Source organism: Thamnophis sirtalis, unplaced genomic scaffold, assembly GCF_051295495.1.
Source record: "Thamnophis sirtalis isolate CommonGarterSnake01/CBP01778 unplaced genomic scaffold, rThaSir2_p1.2 scaffold_1, whole genome shotgun sequence".
Classification (NCBI taxonomy): Eukaryota; Metazoa; Chordata; class Lepidosauria; order Squamata; family Natricidae; genus Thamnophis; species Thamnophis sirtalis.
The window spans coordinates 72,069,221-72,084,350 of record NW_028261381.1 but is presented as its reverse complement, the minus strand read 5'-3'; the positions used below and the strand labels follow the sequence as shown (position 1 = coordinate 72,084,350).

Sequence of the window (15,130 nt, the reverse complement as noted above, 5' to 3'; positions counted from 1 at the left end):
AGCAAATTTTGGGCCCTTGACAACTAGCACACGCTTATGGCTGTGCTGTGCCCCAGTCATGTTACCACGAATTATATTGTTTTCATCAAAAACCAGCATTTACTTCTAGTTTCTGGCAAAAACAGGCCCAAAGTGAACAATGGGTCCCCTTAACAACCATGGCATTCTCTTAATAGCCGCTGCAAAAAAAGGTCATAAAATCACATTGATCACTTTACAACCATCACTGCAGGCTCAGTTACAGTTGGAAGTCGAGGACTACCTCTAGCTAAGCAATAATATATATTGCATTCCTAAATTACAAAATTATTTATGTACTTATGAAACACATTTATATGGTTCTCCAAGTCACACATGGTGAACTCCACAATTAAAATTCCACAATATAAAAATCCCTATCCCCTGGGGGAAACTACTGTGATTAATTTAATTAATTAATGTTAAATACTGTAGACTTTAGCCACCCAAATGTTCTATGGTTAAATGGATGGCCATATAAATCCAATTAATATAAAATAAATAAATAATAAATACATGTTTTAAATAAATGTCACCATTCTGAAAACAAATCCTCAAATAGTGGTTATAGTAAGGCAAAGTTATATCAATGTCACTTTCAAGTATATGTTGAAATTATCTTACCATCCATATCCTGGTTCCTGTAGAAAGTTTTCCATGCTCTGCAAACATCCAACCATGGTATGAAAGCAGCATCTTCAAAGAGTAGCGCATTGAGAAAATAAGAGTCACCCACAGCCCTGTCCCAAACAGAATCCCACTGACAATATTCTGCGTTTGATTGGACATATTGGACATATAGCCGCTGTTTGAAAAAAAAGAAAGAATGAGAGGAAATTAAAGCATGTCAAAAATTTCAGAATTTTAAAACCATAATATACTAAGAAGGGTCTGTTAATCAAAAAAGGAACACTTATTAAGGGTAAAAATTGCAAACTTCTGCAAATTTATCAACCCACTGATAATAAACATATATTGTCCCAAGAGGGGTGGGGATAACAGTAGGGGTGGGATGACTTCCAGTCTATAGGTAGTTCTATTGGTTTTTAGAGAATACTTATTCAAAAAGATTTTTTTCCTTTTTTATATATATATAAAAATGGTACCAGAACAAAGTTTTGATTATGCCTTTTCCAATACTTCTAGAAAAATTGTATTGCAATAATACAATTATTTTTCAATGGAGGTATACAGCAAACATAATGAGCCAAGGTGGCGCAGTGGTTAAATGCAGCACTGCAGGCTACTGCTAGATCAGCAGGTCAGCGGTTCAAATCTCACCGGCTCAGGGTTGACTCAGCCTTCCATCCTTCCGAGGTGGGTAAAATGAGGACCCAGATTGTTGGGGGCAATATGCTGACTCTCTGTAAACCGCTTAGAGAGGCCTGAAAGGCCTATGAAGCGGTATATAAGTCTACTGCTATTGCTATTGCTATTGCTATTCCTCCATCGAAATATACAGCAAACATAATCCCCAGACCTTAATTCTAATCATTGACAATGATTTTTAAACATTAAGCAGAAAAAGCCACCATGACTATCCTCACAACTCCATTAAAAATATTTCCGTTGTCTATATCCAAAAATGAAGGAATCGGAATGGTTTTATTTATCACAGGCTCAAATTTGGGGGCAATAAGGGCAGACATTTAGACAAAGAATCAAAATTTAACAGTACTCTTTTTTTAATATCTTCCTCTCCAATCTCTCTGCACTGTGGAAAGGGGAGGGAAAAAATTGCTTGCTTGACTGATACAGAAATTGTTTGCTTTTTTCCTCTTCCTATTTCCATCAAGGGTACAGAGAGCAGAGAGAAAGAAATGTCAAGATTTCTTGTCTTCTAAGGATCAAGAGCAAATGCCATCACCTTGGCAGTGGGAAAGGACAATTCAAAGGAGAGGCTGCTTATAGAAATCACATTTTTCTCCTGCCTCTTGTCCCTCACAGAGAAATTAGAAAGAAAGAGATTTCAAGAGAATGCTGTAAGGCTGTTTGTGTAATGTGGCCATGGCTTCCAGTTCCAGGCTGCCAGCACAATCACAGGTTTCAATGTGTAAAACAGCTTACACTCTTGCAACCCCTTTCTTCCATTTTTCTCTTCTCTGCAGGAGAGGGGAAAAAAACACAGGTTGGGCACAGGAGAATGTATAATTGACTGTAACAATGATTACATGACTGAGGGATACTGCAGAGTTGTAAATGATCATAAAGAGGCTGTAAAGTTATTTTTTCAGCACTATTGTTACTTCAGTCAACTTCAGAGGTTGAATGATCAAGGACTACCTGCATTTTATGATGATTGCAAGGGGAGGGGTGTATTGCCAAGCATCCAAATTTTTGTTTTCACGTTCAGAGGCATTGCAGTGGCTATAACTTTGGGTACAAGGTCGTAAGTACCTTCTTTCAGTGTCATCCTAGTTTCAAACAGTCTCTAAGCAAAAGGTGGTAAATCGAGGACACCTCTATTCTAAAGCAAAAATTTGAATGCTTCAGTATCCCCAGCAATGGCAAAAAGATTAATTGATATTGACAAATTAAGGCCAGAAGTTTACTTACGTTGTATCCAGGGTGCGATTGATTTTAGCTATTAACCCCAGGGAAGGATCTATTTTTGCATACATAGTTGACATTACTCCTACTACAACAATAAGCCAACTGGATGGGCTAGCAGGATAGACTCCTGTGATTATGCCATTCTAGAAAAAGAAGATATCCATACTTTATGTTCTGATTTATTTAAACCATCACTTTACATTCTCAAAAGAAACTTTCAAAGAATGGACCCAGCACATTGGAAGACATTACCATATGGATGCAGCCTGCCTTGCAGTATTTGTCTTCTTTAGAGATGTGTATTATACATTGTTAGCAAAAATATTTATTGGAATGGGAAGGAAAAGGGCAGGCAATAGGTGAATATTGCAATGCTGGATAGTTGGCAGTTTTGGAATTTACAAAAAAATAGCAGGGAAGTTGCAATCTACATAATTGTAAGACATGAAATACATATATGTAATGCCATGAAAAACAGACTGCCCAAAATGATGTCAATGAAGATTCATTGGCAATTGGACTTATTTTGTTGTTGCTTTGAGATGTTTTATGAACTGGAACAAGTCCAGTTGCTATGACTCAACTTTCAGGCATCCAAAATGATGTTACAGGATATGTTTTCTATCAGTTAAAAAAAGTCATTTAATGAATAGTGTGAAGCAAAACTCTCAATGGAAAGAAGGTAAGAAAAATACCAATGGTTGACTGTAATACAAAGGCAAAGAAATATACACATAGGAAACCTTTAAAAAATCTTGAAGCATCGTAATTATTTCTACAATTTCATTTTTCTTTCATAGAATTTAAAACAGAAGAGACAGGATTGTCCATAATTGTTTCATAGTTTATTAATAAATGACAAAGTTTTAAAGAAATCATGCAATATGGATGTGTAGCATTGGCTGTTTGTTGCATGCCCTGCCCCAAGTACAAATCTGTGTTTATCTCCATTACCTTGAATCTGATGAACTTCTTTTTCCAGGAATAAAGCCCAGATAGATAGATCTGCCTAAGTGCTTCATGGCTCATGCGCAAATCAATTCCATCTGGCGTTACTGTAAACTGAAACGCAACTGCTTGATGGGCTTCCGCCATTCTTAAAATATATCTGCCAAGTAAAATAACATTTTTTAAAAATCAGTAGCCATTTGGAATGAGGTATTAAATTGGAAACAAAATGTCAATGCTCCCAGGTAAACCATACAGAACATGTGAGCTAATTATTATAAAGCTATATTAACAGAATATTGAATACAAATTTTCTGTCACCACTTTTAATTGTTTCATCCATGATGGTGGGTTCTTCCTAAATTTATTTCTCTGACTGCAAGCCAATGGGGGCTCCTGCCTCTTTTATCCAGTTGTTTCCTAGGCAGTATCTCTTCCTTTTGGTCATCCACAAATTACACAAAAAATAACCCAGCATTGGCAGATTCATGCAGATCAAATATTTGCCATCTTGGGTTTTTCCAGTTGTTAAATATGACTCTTTTATTAATTGTTCAATAGGAACATAGACATGGTCAGTGTGGGTGGCATATAGATATCAATTAAAAGTAAATAGTTTATAAAGGGAAAAAAACCACTAAGTAGAGACAAAACCACACAAAAAAACTTTAAACTGAAGGGAATTAAGCAGTATCCTATCCCATGGCTGAGAAGAACATCACCAAAAATATCAGAAGTCACTTCAAAAATTATTGTAAAGATTTGTTAGAAGATCAAAAATATGCCAAGAATAACAAATAAAATTGTTTTATACAATATTTATTATGTAGATTCAGTGCTGTTTTACTAAAAATTCTTACAGTTCTTAGAAGATTTATCAAACCTAAAACCACAATATTCTTCTAGAATAATTTCTCTATCCTGTTTGACAACAGCCTGTAGCCTCCAAAACAAGCTCTTTATTCATTTGGACCATAAACACATTTTCCTCTATAAATCACAGTTTATTTCCTTCTTAAAATGTTTACATATTGCGGTTTTATTAACACATAATAAATATCACATCTAATATATAATTCATTCCCTCTTCCTCGGCTACATGGATGCAAGTTTGCTTTTCAAGCCAATTCAAGGACTAATATTTACTTTCAAAGGCAAGAGGACAAGTACTTTGAAGGTATTTATGAAAACATTACCAAGAGCCTTTCTCTACATGTTTTTCTTAAACGTTACAATTAATTTTGTAAATCATCTAAGATGTCTTTGATAGTATGATTATTTGAAAAATAAATAAATAAGGCAAGACATCAACCATTGAAGAGATATTTTTATAATATTGCATCATTTGGAGAAAGAGAAATTTCTAGTTTGCAGTGTAATGGCACTCAACTTACTCCTTCATCAACCAGCCAATATATTTCAGAACTTAAAACACATAAATGTACAGGTAGCTCTTAACTCACAACCATTCACTTAGTGACTGAAATGGCACTGAAAAAAAGTGGCTTAAGACCATTTTTGACATTTATGACCACTGCATCATCCCTGTGGTCACGAGATCAAAATTCAAATGCTTGACAACTGGCATGTATTTATGACAGTTGCAATATACTGGGATCCTTTTGCAGCCTTCTGACAAGTAAAATCAATGCGGAAGTCAGATTCACTTAACAACTATGTTACTAACAAGTGCAGTGATTCACTTAACAACTGTGGCAAAAAAGGTCGTGAAAATGGGGTGTAGGAAGTTAGCACTCACCCCTCTCCTAGAAGAATGAAATATTCTGGGAAATATTAAAAAGGCAGAATATTATACCTCCCTGGATGAGAAATGGAGAAACATGGTTTTTTTGGATGGATACTTGAGAGACCGCCTTCTGCCAATTACATCCCTACGACCGATAAGATCTCATAGATTAGGCCTCCTCCGTATTCCATCGGCCAGCCAGTGTCGGCTGGCAACTACAAGGAGGAGGGCCTTCTCAGCAGTAGCCCCGACCCTTTGGAACGAGCTCCCCGTGGAGATTCGTACCCTCTCCACCGTCCAGGCCTTCCGCATAGCCTTGAAGAACTGGCTCGCCCGTCAGGCCTGGGGATAGGATAGTTACCCCGCCCGAATGATGAGTGTTTGTTGCTTGCTATTTTATTACATGTTTTGTCCTAATGTCTGTATTCCCCTTTCCCAGTTTTTGTGTGAGCCGCCCTGAGTCCCCTCAGGGAAAAGGGCGGCCTACAAATTCTAATAAAATTCTAAAATTCTAAATTCTAAATTTTAGGCAAGAAGCAGACTCGTTTTTAATAGCCCCCACCCTCCTCAATAGCCTACAGCTGATGTGAGCACTTAAGAAATAAAGAGTTAGCTAGGTTTATTCATAAGCAAATACCCTCACCCAAGAGCCAACAAATGTAGGATTAGCCCCCAGCCATAATAGGAATTGCCCAAAACTCCTTCATTACATCATCACCCAGCAAGATTCAACCAGGCCTGGGACTCAAGACAACCTATAAAGTTACCCCTGCATGGCCCCTCTGACAACCAATAAGAATACATTTTTTACACAGGAACAGAAAGCTCCAAGGTGGGGCCCAAGAGAGGGTATAAATCTCTCTCCCTCTCACCTGTGTACTCTTTTTGCCCAGGACCCCAAACCATGTGGCCCTGTCCACCATTAAACCATCTTTCCAAATAGCCTCGTGTTTCCAGTGTCTTTCTCCCCACTAGGAACTGAACCCAAATGGATATTTCTTCCAACAGGGACAAAACTCTCTTAACGAGCATCTTGCTTAGCAAAAGAAATCTACCATAAGACAGAGATAACAGCAAGATACATATGAATGTTCTGTAAGAGTTTTTAAGAATTTTCCTAAATAGGTTTTGAAAGCTGGGGGGGGGGGGCTTGAAAAAAAACCAAATAAAAGTTAAGCTGTTTTCTCCCATCTTTTAATCCAGGTGGTGAAATGTTCTTCCAAGAGGCTTTCTTACTGAGAAATAAAACTTTATTTTCTAGGCTATTTTAGCTATGTTATACTGCACTGTTCTGGTGGTTTTCATTTTATTTATTTTTCTCGTTTTGACTTTTCAGTTCTATTTTTTATGACTTAGGTTTTATAAACGTTAAAAAATTAGAAACAAGCAAAAGGGAACAACCACAGCACGCTGAACTAGGGCAGAAACAGCAATAATTGACAGAATAATGCAATATTATCCTAAAATTCTCAAACATTCACTATATCAACAGTTGAAATTTCAGGATCAAATTACTCTTGGATATTAAGGAACTGACCACTACACATTTTATACTGAAAAGTTGCTAAGAAAACAAAATATGGAAAGTCTTGTCCCCTTCAAGTACTTCAGTATTATGGCTAGAGGACAATGAAGCATACATGATTCATTCCCAAGGTATACAGAAAAATAAGAGGGGGAGACACATTTGTATGCAATCTAAGATAGTGGCTTAGCTAAGATCTTTTAAGTGTTAAGCTTTCTAGGATTTCCGAGAGTGGTACAGTAGTGCCAACAAACTTACAGAACAAAAAAATTGAGAAGCCTTCTTTTAAAGATTTAGCAGCTGGATTAAACATATTTGCATGCAAACTGTACATATTTTATCTCTAGGCAGTCTAACAATCTTTAAGGTATGTTTGTTACCTATTTTTGTTTACTGTTTTGTCACACATAAAGCAAGTGTCCCATGCAGCTTCCCCATATATGAAATAATCCCACAAGATATTAATCTAATTACCAAAACCAAGGCAGACACAACTGTCATGTTGCCCAAGGCATTTCCTCACTCTCCAAATTCTTTTAACTTTGTGGCTCTGTATCATTCTGAATATATATTTTTTTCACAAGAACGATCTTTAACGTTGCTAGTCACGATTATGAAACATGATTTTTAAAAAAACTTTTTTTTTAGGGTAAAAAAGCAATTGCAACAATCCAAACTATTCTTTTTCAAGATCATTCTTTTGGATAGTAAAAGAGGTTTCATTGTCTACTGCAATCTTTCTCCGCCTCCACATTTCTGAAGTGGTCATGTGTTTTGTCCCAGAAAACTAGGTAAAAGGCCGTAGCATTACAGAGCATGCGTCTCAATTTAGAAATGCAATACAAATCACACTGTGCAAGGAATGCAGAAGTGCCATCAAATTTCTCCAGTCAGAAGAGGAGGAAACTTTTATTAGTACTGCTGACATATTATTTGGCAAAGCCCATAGGATCAGAACATGCTGGGAAAGAAGCAGAGTGAAAGAGAAAATACAAGGCTGGTGTCTAATTTTTTCATACAATAATATCAACATAGCTTTACAAATTTTCTATATCAGTAACATTTATCCTATTATTAGAAAACTTCTTGAAAAAAACACAGGGTGGTTCATAAAGAAAGAGTCCTACTCACCAAATGGGAACTAAGCAAGAATATATGCAGCTATTGTTTTCCTTGGGATCTATTCAACCTGAATTGCAAGACCAAAGAAAAGCATGTTAGTTCAAATTCAAACATCAGGACTAAGGTATAAGAAAAATGCACTCCCCAGCAGTAGGAAAAATAGACTGATGCAAAAAAAAACAAAAAAACACCACCCCAGTATCTACATTGATAATATATGCAAATACTGGGATGACACTGCTATCTTGAAAGAACAAGGTTGTTTTTTGACTTTGAATGTTCTCTACAGCATACTGAGAAAGTTAATTTTCAACATTTAGTACTGAGGCCCTAAAATTTCATAGTCTCACATTGATGAAATCTGCAATAACTGTTTTTTAAGAGTACAGGATGGAACTCATTAATATATAACACATATTACTGTAATTAAATAAAGTGAACAACGGTATTCACTTTCTTGATTTAAATAATCAGCCATATTGAACGTGCAACATTAGATCTGCATGAGGCTTCCTACAATTCCAGATCAGGCTGCATTTAAAAAACTCAGCCTCCAATTCAGTTTCTGAAAGCCGGTTTGTGCTTCTGTGAAACTAAGCGGGTTCAATTAATAAGCATGAATCAAATGTGCCCAAATAGTTCAAATATATGGGATAAGTTTATAATCCAACGGTTTATGGAGTACATATATATTTGGAGCGGAAAATTATATATAATGTACAAGTTGCTAGTTCTATTTTTGTACAACGGAATCATTTCCATGAGCCGGAATGCTATCAGGAAGAGATCCCTTTGGAATAAGGCAAGTAAGAAATACGTATGATATGCTTAACCCAATCTTTTCTTTCCACCCGTTACCATTAAAACCTCGTGATTCAGTTTATGGAGGTATTCAGTAAGTCATCTGAACAGCTCTTTCTCAAAAGCAGCAACTTCTTGAAACCCCGCCCTTCCACCGCAGCAGGGAAGGATCACATGGCACGCTTAGAAAAAGTAGGTAAAAGGTTACGCTGATGCACAAAACACGACTGGACTGCAAACGTTCAGTTTGGTCTTTCAGTCTCTGCAGAAAACGAGGAAACGCTCCGAAAGTATCGCGCATTCCAAAGGCACGGAAAACAACCGTTCAAAAGCAATTCACAGCTAGCTAAGTTACATTCAAACCAACACCACGGCAAATCTGGATGCTAGGATCATAAAAATAAAACCCTGGTAGAATTGCTCCCGATTTTTTTCCCCATGCAGTGCTGCAAACAACGTAAGTCTTTAAATATCTATTTAAAAAAAAACATAATTAGTTACTATATTAGTTTCTAATAATTAAGACGAGGGAGACCTTCAAATGCCAAGGGAGAGAGGAAGGGGTAGGCGCGCTTTCTGCCATGTATTCCTTGCCCTTTTCTGTACAGTATGAGAAGCCCACACAACAGCTCCGATGCTGGTGTTTGGAGGGTGGGGGGGGGGGGGCTAGAGAAGATACCTGACCATTCTTGTCAAAATGTCTGACAAGGCTCAGTATTAATGGATGGAACAGCAAGCATTGGATCCCGCCCAAGGAGCATGCTTTTTTTCTCCTGGAACTTTTATCCAGAAGTGTCACCTCATTCTTCCTTTAAAAGATCTGCCATCAGATGAATGCATCCATAGATACCCAAGAAAGAGAAGGAAATGGGTTTCTTTTCTTCATATTCTGCTCTCTGTCACACAGCCCACTCCAGCCTTTATTCAAGAGTAAGTCATACTGCATTCAAGGGATGCATCCCTATTGCAATATGCGTAGATTCAAAAAGTTATACGGCATTATCAAATTGGCCCAGAAGTAGCACCTGCTTGCCTCCATGCATATGACTGCAGCTTCAGCCTGCAGGTATCTAAACTATTTGAAATTAATGTTTTATGGATATGTTAAAGTCCCCGTCCCCCCCACCTTGGAGACTAGGCTCTCTGGGATTTATAGTATTTCACAGAATCTTACAATCGGAAGAAGCCGCTTTGTCATTGGGCCAACCTTCACCTCACTCCAAGAATCCAAATTAAAGCATGGCTGTTTGGTCTCGCCTAAATACATCCCAGAAAGGGGAACCCACCAGCTTTCTGATTAATTTATGAAGACTTTTGCCCCTAACATTCATTAGGAATCTGTTGTCCTAAAACAAGGCATTTTTCCATTAGTGATTTCTGCCTTTAGCGCCCCTGTTCTTTCTTACTGCTAAATAGCACTGTCCTGATTTTGTGTATGCAGCACTTGATAAGACAAGCAGCTGGCTGATTCCTCCAGCTGTGCTGCTGTCCATCTTCAGCAGGTCACCAGGCAGAAGGAAATCCATCCACCAATCAATGTGCTGCAGGAGAAACGAAGCAAGTCTCACCTCAGACTTCCATCTAGGTTGTGACACTTCTGTAATACTTGTTGAATTTGAATATACCAAAGTTTTTTAAAAACCCAGTTCAGAATTCTGAAAATAACTGATATACGAACAGCATCACTGAGTCTGCTACTTCAGGGACAGCTTTAGAAAAATTCTACTGAAGGCATTTATTTGAAAATATCCAAATAGTGTGGTATTAAACATTACTTCTGTTCCCAATACCTACTCATAACAGTATGACAATGCCTCACTAACCCTTTTAAAGCATATTTTCATAATGTCACATTTACCTTATTCCCTGCCTTTGCCTGCCACAAAGGCAACCTACATTTGAATTTCATTGTTCCATTTAGAGGTAGGCCTTTCCCTCTTGACCCAATATTGTACAAACAATACTTGATGACATCTCATTAAAGCTGTTGACAAAGGTTTGGAATCTGCCTAGCTTCTATTAGTCACTGTTGTAGGCTCCCTTCCCTCCAATTGCTCGATACCACCATCCTTGGGCATTTTGGGGCATTCGCAGAAGAGACCAGGCTTTCACAGAGGCAGCTCAGGGAACAAGAGACAGATTTGAAAAGACAGAATTTAGACTAATAAGCTCCATTGAGCTCAGCGTACTCCTGAGTGGGAAGGTACAAAAGCCCATGAACTTTATGGGAAGGAAAGTTTCACTGCTCATGTTACCATCCTGAAGCCTGAGACATGGGAAAATAGGTTGGTGTTAACAATCTGTATTTGCACAAAAAAAATCCAATCCAACCTGTAAACTGCTGGATACTATGCAATAGCTATTCTGAACTTCTACATGAAATTATATAAATAATTTCATTATTTATATAATTTCTGTATGCATTATTCATACAGTACTGGCTCATTATAGTTGCAATAATTACTTTGCCTATATCCATGATGGTAAACCTATGGCACGCGTTCCGGATGTGGCACGCAGAGCCCTCTGGGCATGTGTGCCATCGTCAGCTGCTCTTCTGGTTTCTGGCATGCAGCTGGTCTTTGCATACACTGGAAACCCAAAGACCAGCTGGGTGGCATGCGTATGCGCTCCAGCCAGCTGGTGTTCGCGTTTCCGGCATTTCAGCGTGCGCATGTTCCAGTTTGGACACTCAGTGCTGAAAAGGTTCGCCATCATTGGCTACATAGTGATTTTAACTGTTACTGTGAACTACATAATTCTGTGTCTCAGAAATTCCAGCACTTATTAAAAACATAAAGATGAAACAGTGAACATTCCGCTTGCTCATCTAGCTATTCCAGTTATACAAGAACCACTGTGTAGTTTATGCCCATTTACCCACATTGCATCAGGTCATAAAATCAATAGTGTGGGATAAAGCTTTAAGCTGCACCTACATTATATTAAAAGCACCTTTCTTAATCCTAAATATTTGTAAAATATTACTTGTTTTCTTAATATTATATGTGCAATTGAAAGCTCAGGTATTTCTTGGCAATAAAACTGAACGTTCCAGATTTTTAAAGACTTATAGGGATAGATTTACCGTACACAATGACCTGAGATTATATATCATATTCTATCTCACATTGCATCTTTACACCTGCATGACTCTGTTAACCTAAACTCCAGAAATACATGTTCATTAGAGATCTAGCCAGTCTTTTTAAATTGTATGAAACATACTCTTTTTAAGTGGACCAATTTTGCTTAAGAAAGTTGGCATATTCTGGAGATGAATCTTTTAAATATTCTCACTTTGTTTATCCAACTTAAAATCAATTGATTAATTTAAAATATGTTTGCATTTCTCTAAAACTTCAATATTAGCATCTTATGGATTATGGATTTTAAAATATGTAATTTCTTTTAGGAGTAAGAAGAGTTTGATATACTCTATATTGTTAGCTAATATTTTCTCTTTCCTAAATATAAAATTTTAAATAACATAAAGAAAAGGTAAAGCAGCTGCTCTAAAAAAAGTTATATTTATAGTATGAACATTCCACGTTTTATATCATGATGTACTGAATCCAAGTCATTTGTTTTTAGCTCAACTTCTGAAACCTAAGGAAGAAAGGTTCATTTAAAAATAGAACAGCGGCTAGTTTCAAAAAATGTAATTTTATAATAGCATTTTCCTAATGCATACTCCCATCTACTTGGATATACACCCAAATCATTATGACTGAAATGTATGCTTGTTTTCATAAAATTTTGGTTTGAAAGGGGTGGAAAGAAAAGATAATGAAAGACTAAGTAGTTTAAGTAGAAAATGTATTTCTCAGTGTTTCATGCATTAAGAGGGGATTACCATATGACTGCTTTATCTTGTAAGGCCTTGCCATAGAAAGCTTTTCAACAAAAAGAAATAACACAGTTTAACTGGATGATTTAATATTAAGCAAATGCATCTATCCCAGTAGTACAGTAAATGTACCCCATGTGAGTACAGTAAAAGTTCCTTAATAGTGTCGTTCCTTGCTAGAGCATTTTTCAATTTCTCAACACAAATGAGAAGTGATGCTTCTGTGTGGGTTGGACTACATTTCCTACCATCCTCAGCTACAAACCAGGGGCAGGGCTCTGTGAAAAACTATGATGCCTAGGAGCAGAATCTTCATTTGACCTTCCAATCCCGTTATAATTCTATGCCAAGGTAGGTTTCCGTGCTCCACTACTATAAAGTCTATGACCTAATGAACATGAAACCCCAAATGCTTAAGTAAGTCCTTGGGAATGTTCACCAATACTGTCTTGAAATAAAAATATTTATCCAAGCGATCATGCCACTTCTCGATTCATGTTCTGAGTTAGGTCACCTTCAATCCCTTCCCTTCTTTAAATAAGCCTGCCCCTCCTACCCCAAATTCCCCACCTCTAGAGAAATCTACTTTGGGGGAAGCCGAAGTAGACAGAGACTCTTCCAGGTGGCCTACAGTCAAGGACTGCCTGAAGCGGAGGAGGGAGGAAGACCCAAACGGTGACAGGCAGAGTCTGGGCAGAGTCAAAAGTTCCTCCAAGGTGAGCGCCTGGAATTCGCGATCCGTGTCTTCTTCACGCAAATCCCCAGGGAAACAAGCCAACAGCCGAGAGAAGCTGACTACTTTTCCCCCCGCCTTTCCGGGTTCAAGATCTGGTGGTTTTGTGCCTCTAAATTGTCCCCCTCCTTTTGAGAACCCCGCGGAAGGAGCTCCCGGCGGGGAAGAAACGCGCGTGTGCACACAATTCCCAGGCGAGAGAGCCAAGCACGCTCCAGACCCCGCCAGCCCGGCACCTGTCCATTGCCCAGTTTCTACCCCCGCAGCGGCCACACCGATTCCAGTAAGGCTCCATTACCGTCCACGCCAACTACTTCCCGCTCCACGAGTACGTCTCGTTTTCTGCAAAGGGGGTTTCTGCAAAGCACGCCCTTTCTTTAAACTAAAGAAAGGGAGCGGAAGGGGCGACAGGCGAGACGCAAATAAGGCAAGGGCGGTGTATGTATGTGGGGGCGGAGAGCGTCACTTACTGTACCGCTGTCCAGCGAGCAGCAAAGCAGACGCGGGAGGAAAGCGGCCGGACTCCGCGAGCGCCAAGAAGCAAAAGAGGGCGAGGGAGGAGAACCCACGCGCGGTACAGCGCCCCGTTACCGGCTAGGGCCGGATTGGCCAACCTGCCAACACAAGAGGCGGGGCCAAAAGAGGCGGCACGGCCAGAGGAAAGGGCGGTCTTACTCATCTTGGGTGGAGACTGGACTGCGGGCAGAAAGTGCGGCGAGGAGGGAGAGCAAAGGAAGGGGGCGTGGTCGGGGCTCCTTTCGAGACCTCGACAGCTACGTCCGCAAAAGGGAAGCTTTTCTCCTCCGAGTCCGACGAAGTGCCGCAGAGGTGAAGGAAGTGGCCTGCTGATACATCTCTCGCCTCCTGCTGTGAAAGTTTTATTAAAAGCATTGGGAACTTGAATGGGTGTCCTGCCCGGCGTAGACCGCGCAACGGGTCAGGCGCGGGTCAGTTAGAGGTCCCGGCTTCAAGTATGAAAGAGAAGCCGCATGGAAGGTTAGCATTGCAAGAATGGGGCCAGTTGCGACTTGCATCGGTTCCAGAACTTCCCAGCCGACCTATTTTCCCCTCGTCTGAAGGACTCTGGCCTTAGCTTGTCCTTAGTCCAAGAATGTAAAGAATCTTAAACTGAACCTTCCAGTTCGAGAAAACTGGATTTTCCACTGTGCCTGGTGAGGTCCCGCCAGCCGCAGGAACATAGAACGGTGGGGGCGGTGCCTGCCTGGTTTAGGCAGGTGAGTTCAGGTGACTTGTGGCAAAGTGCGACCAAAAGTGCATCGTGAAGAAAGGGAGATATAATCGTACCTGCCCCTTTGGGTACCCGGAATATGCTATGCCAATGCCATTGTCTAATCAGGGCCCTAAAAGTGCCCATGAGAATAAGGGGCTTGATTAGCAAGTTTTCGGGGACACTGTTGCAACATTGTGTTTTAAAGTAAATATTGTTTTATTAAGTGTCCCTATTTATTAAGTGCTTCCTACTGTTGATTTCTCTACAGTTACATCAATATTGTAAAACAAAAATTGTTTCTAACTGGCCTAAAGAAGGAAAAAGTGAAGTTAATAAATGCCACCTGGTGAATTGGGGCTGAACTAAGCATCTGCTGCTATCAGTTTATGCAGTTAACAGCTTTCTTCACAATTTAAGTTGACAATGAAGGATCCAGGGTTGGTTGTGAGACATATGTCAGGAACAGAGGCAATTTTTCCCATGTTCAATTATGCTAAGGTAGAAGCTCTTTGATTTCCAGAAGGCCAGGATCATACAGTGGGTTTCACATAAATAATTTTACAGTGAATCCAGATAAAACTATATTCTATTGTTTATCTTCC

At 39.1% G+C, this 15,130-nt stretch overlaps 1 protein-coding gene across 3 annotated transcripts in view; it reads right to left on the bottom strand.

Annotated features, from left to right (window-relative positions):
* Nucleotides 1–13,911, bottom strand: part of CPT1A (carnitine palmitoyltransferase 1A) — a 56,043-nt gene extending 42,132 nt beyond the window's left edge. The window contains exons 1-6 of one of the 3 annotated variants that reach the window (XM_087715892.1): nt 13,768–13,910; nt 7,923–7,980; nt 5,279–5,339; nt 3,526–3,679; nt 2,575–2,714; nt 643–823 (exon numbers count right to left, since the gene is read on the bottom strand). In XM_087715892.1, coding sequence (XP_087572018.1) covers nt 643–823; nt 2,575–2,714; nt 3,526–3,666 — 462 coding nt within the window. In that variant the 5' untranslated portion in view covers nt 3,667–3,679; nt 5,279–5,339; nt 7,923–7,980; nt 13,768–13,910. Of the gene's footprint in view, nt 1–642; nt 824–2,574; nt 2,715–3,525; nt 3,680–5,278; nt 5,340–7,922; nt 7,981–13,767 lie in introns of all 3 variants that reach the window. The other 2 variants (XM_087715895.1, XM_087715887.1) reach the window with 2 other exon arrangements.
* Between the last annotated feature and the right edge of the window lie 1,219 nt (nt 13,912–15,130).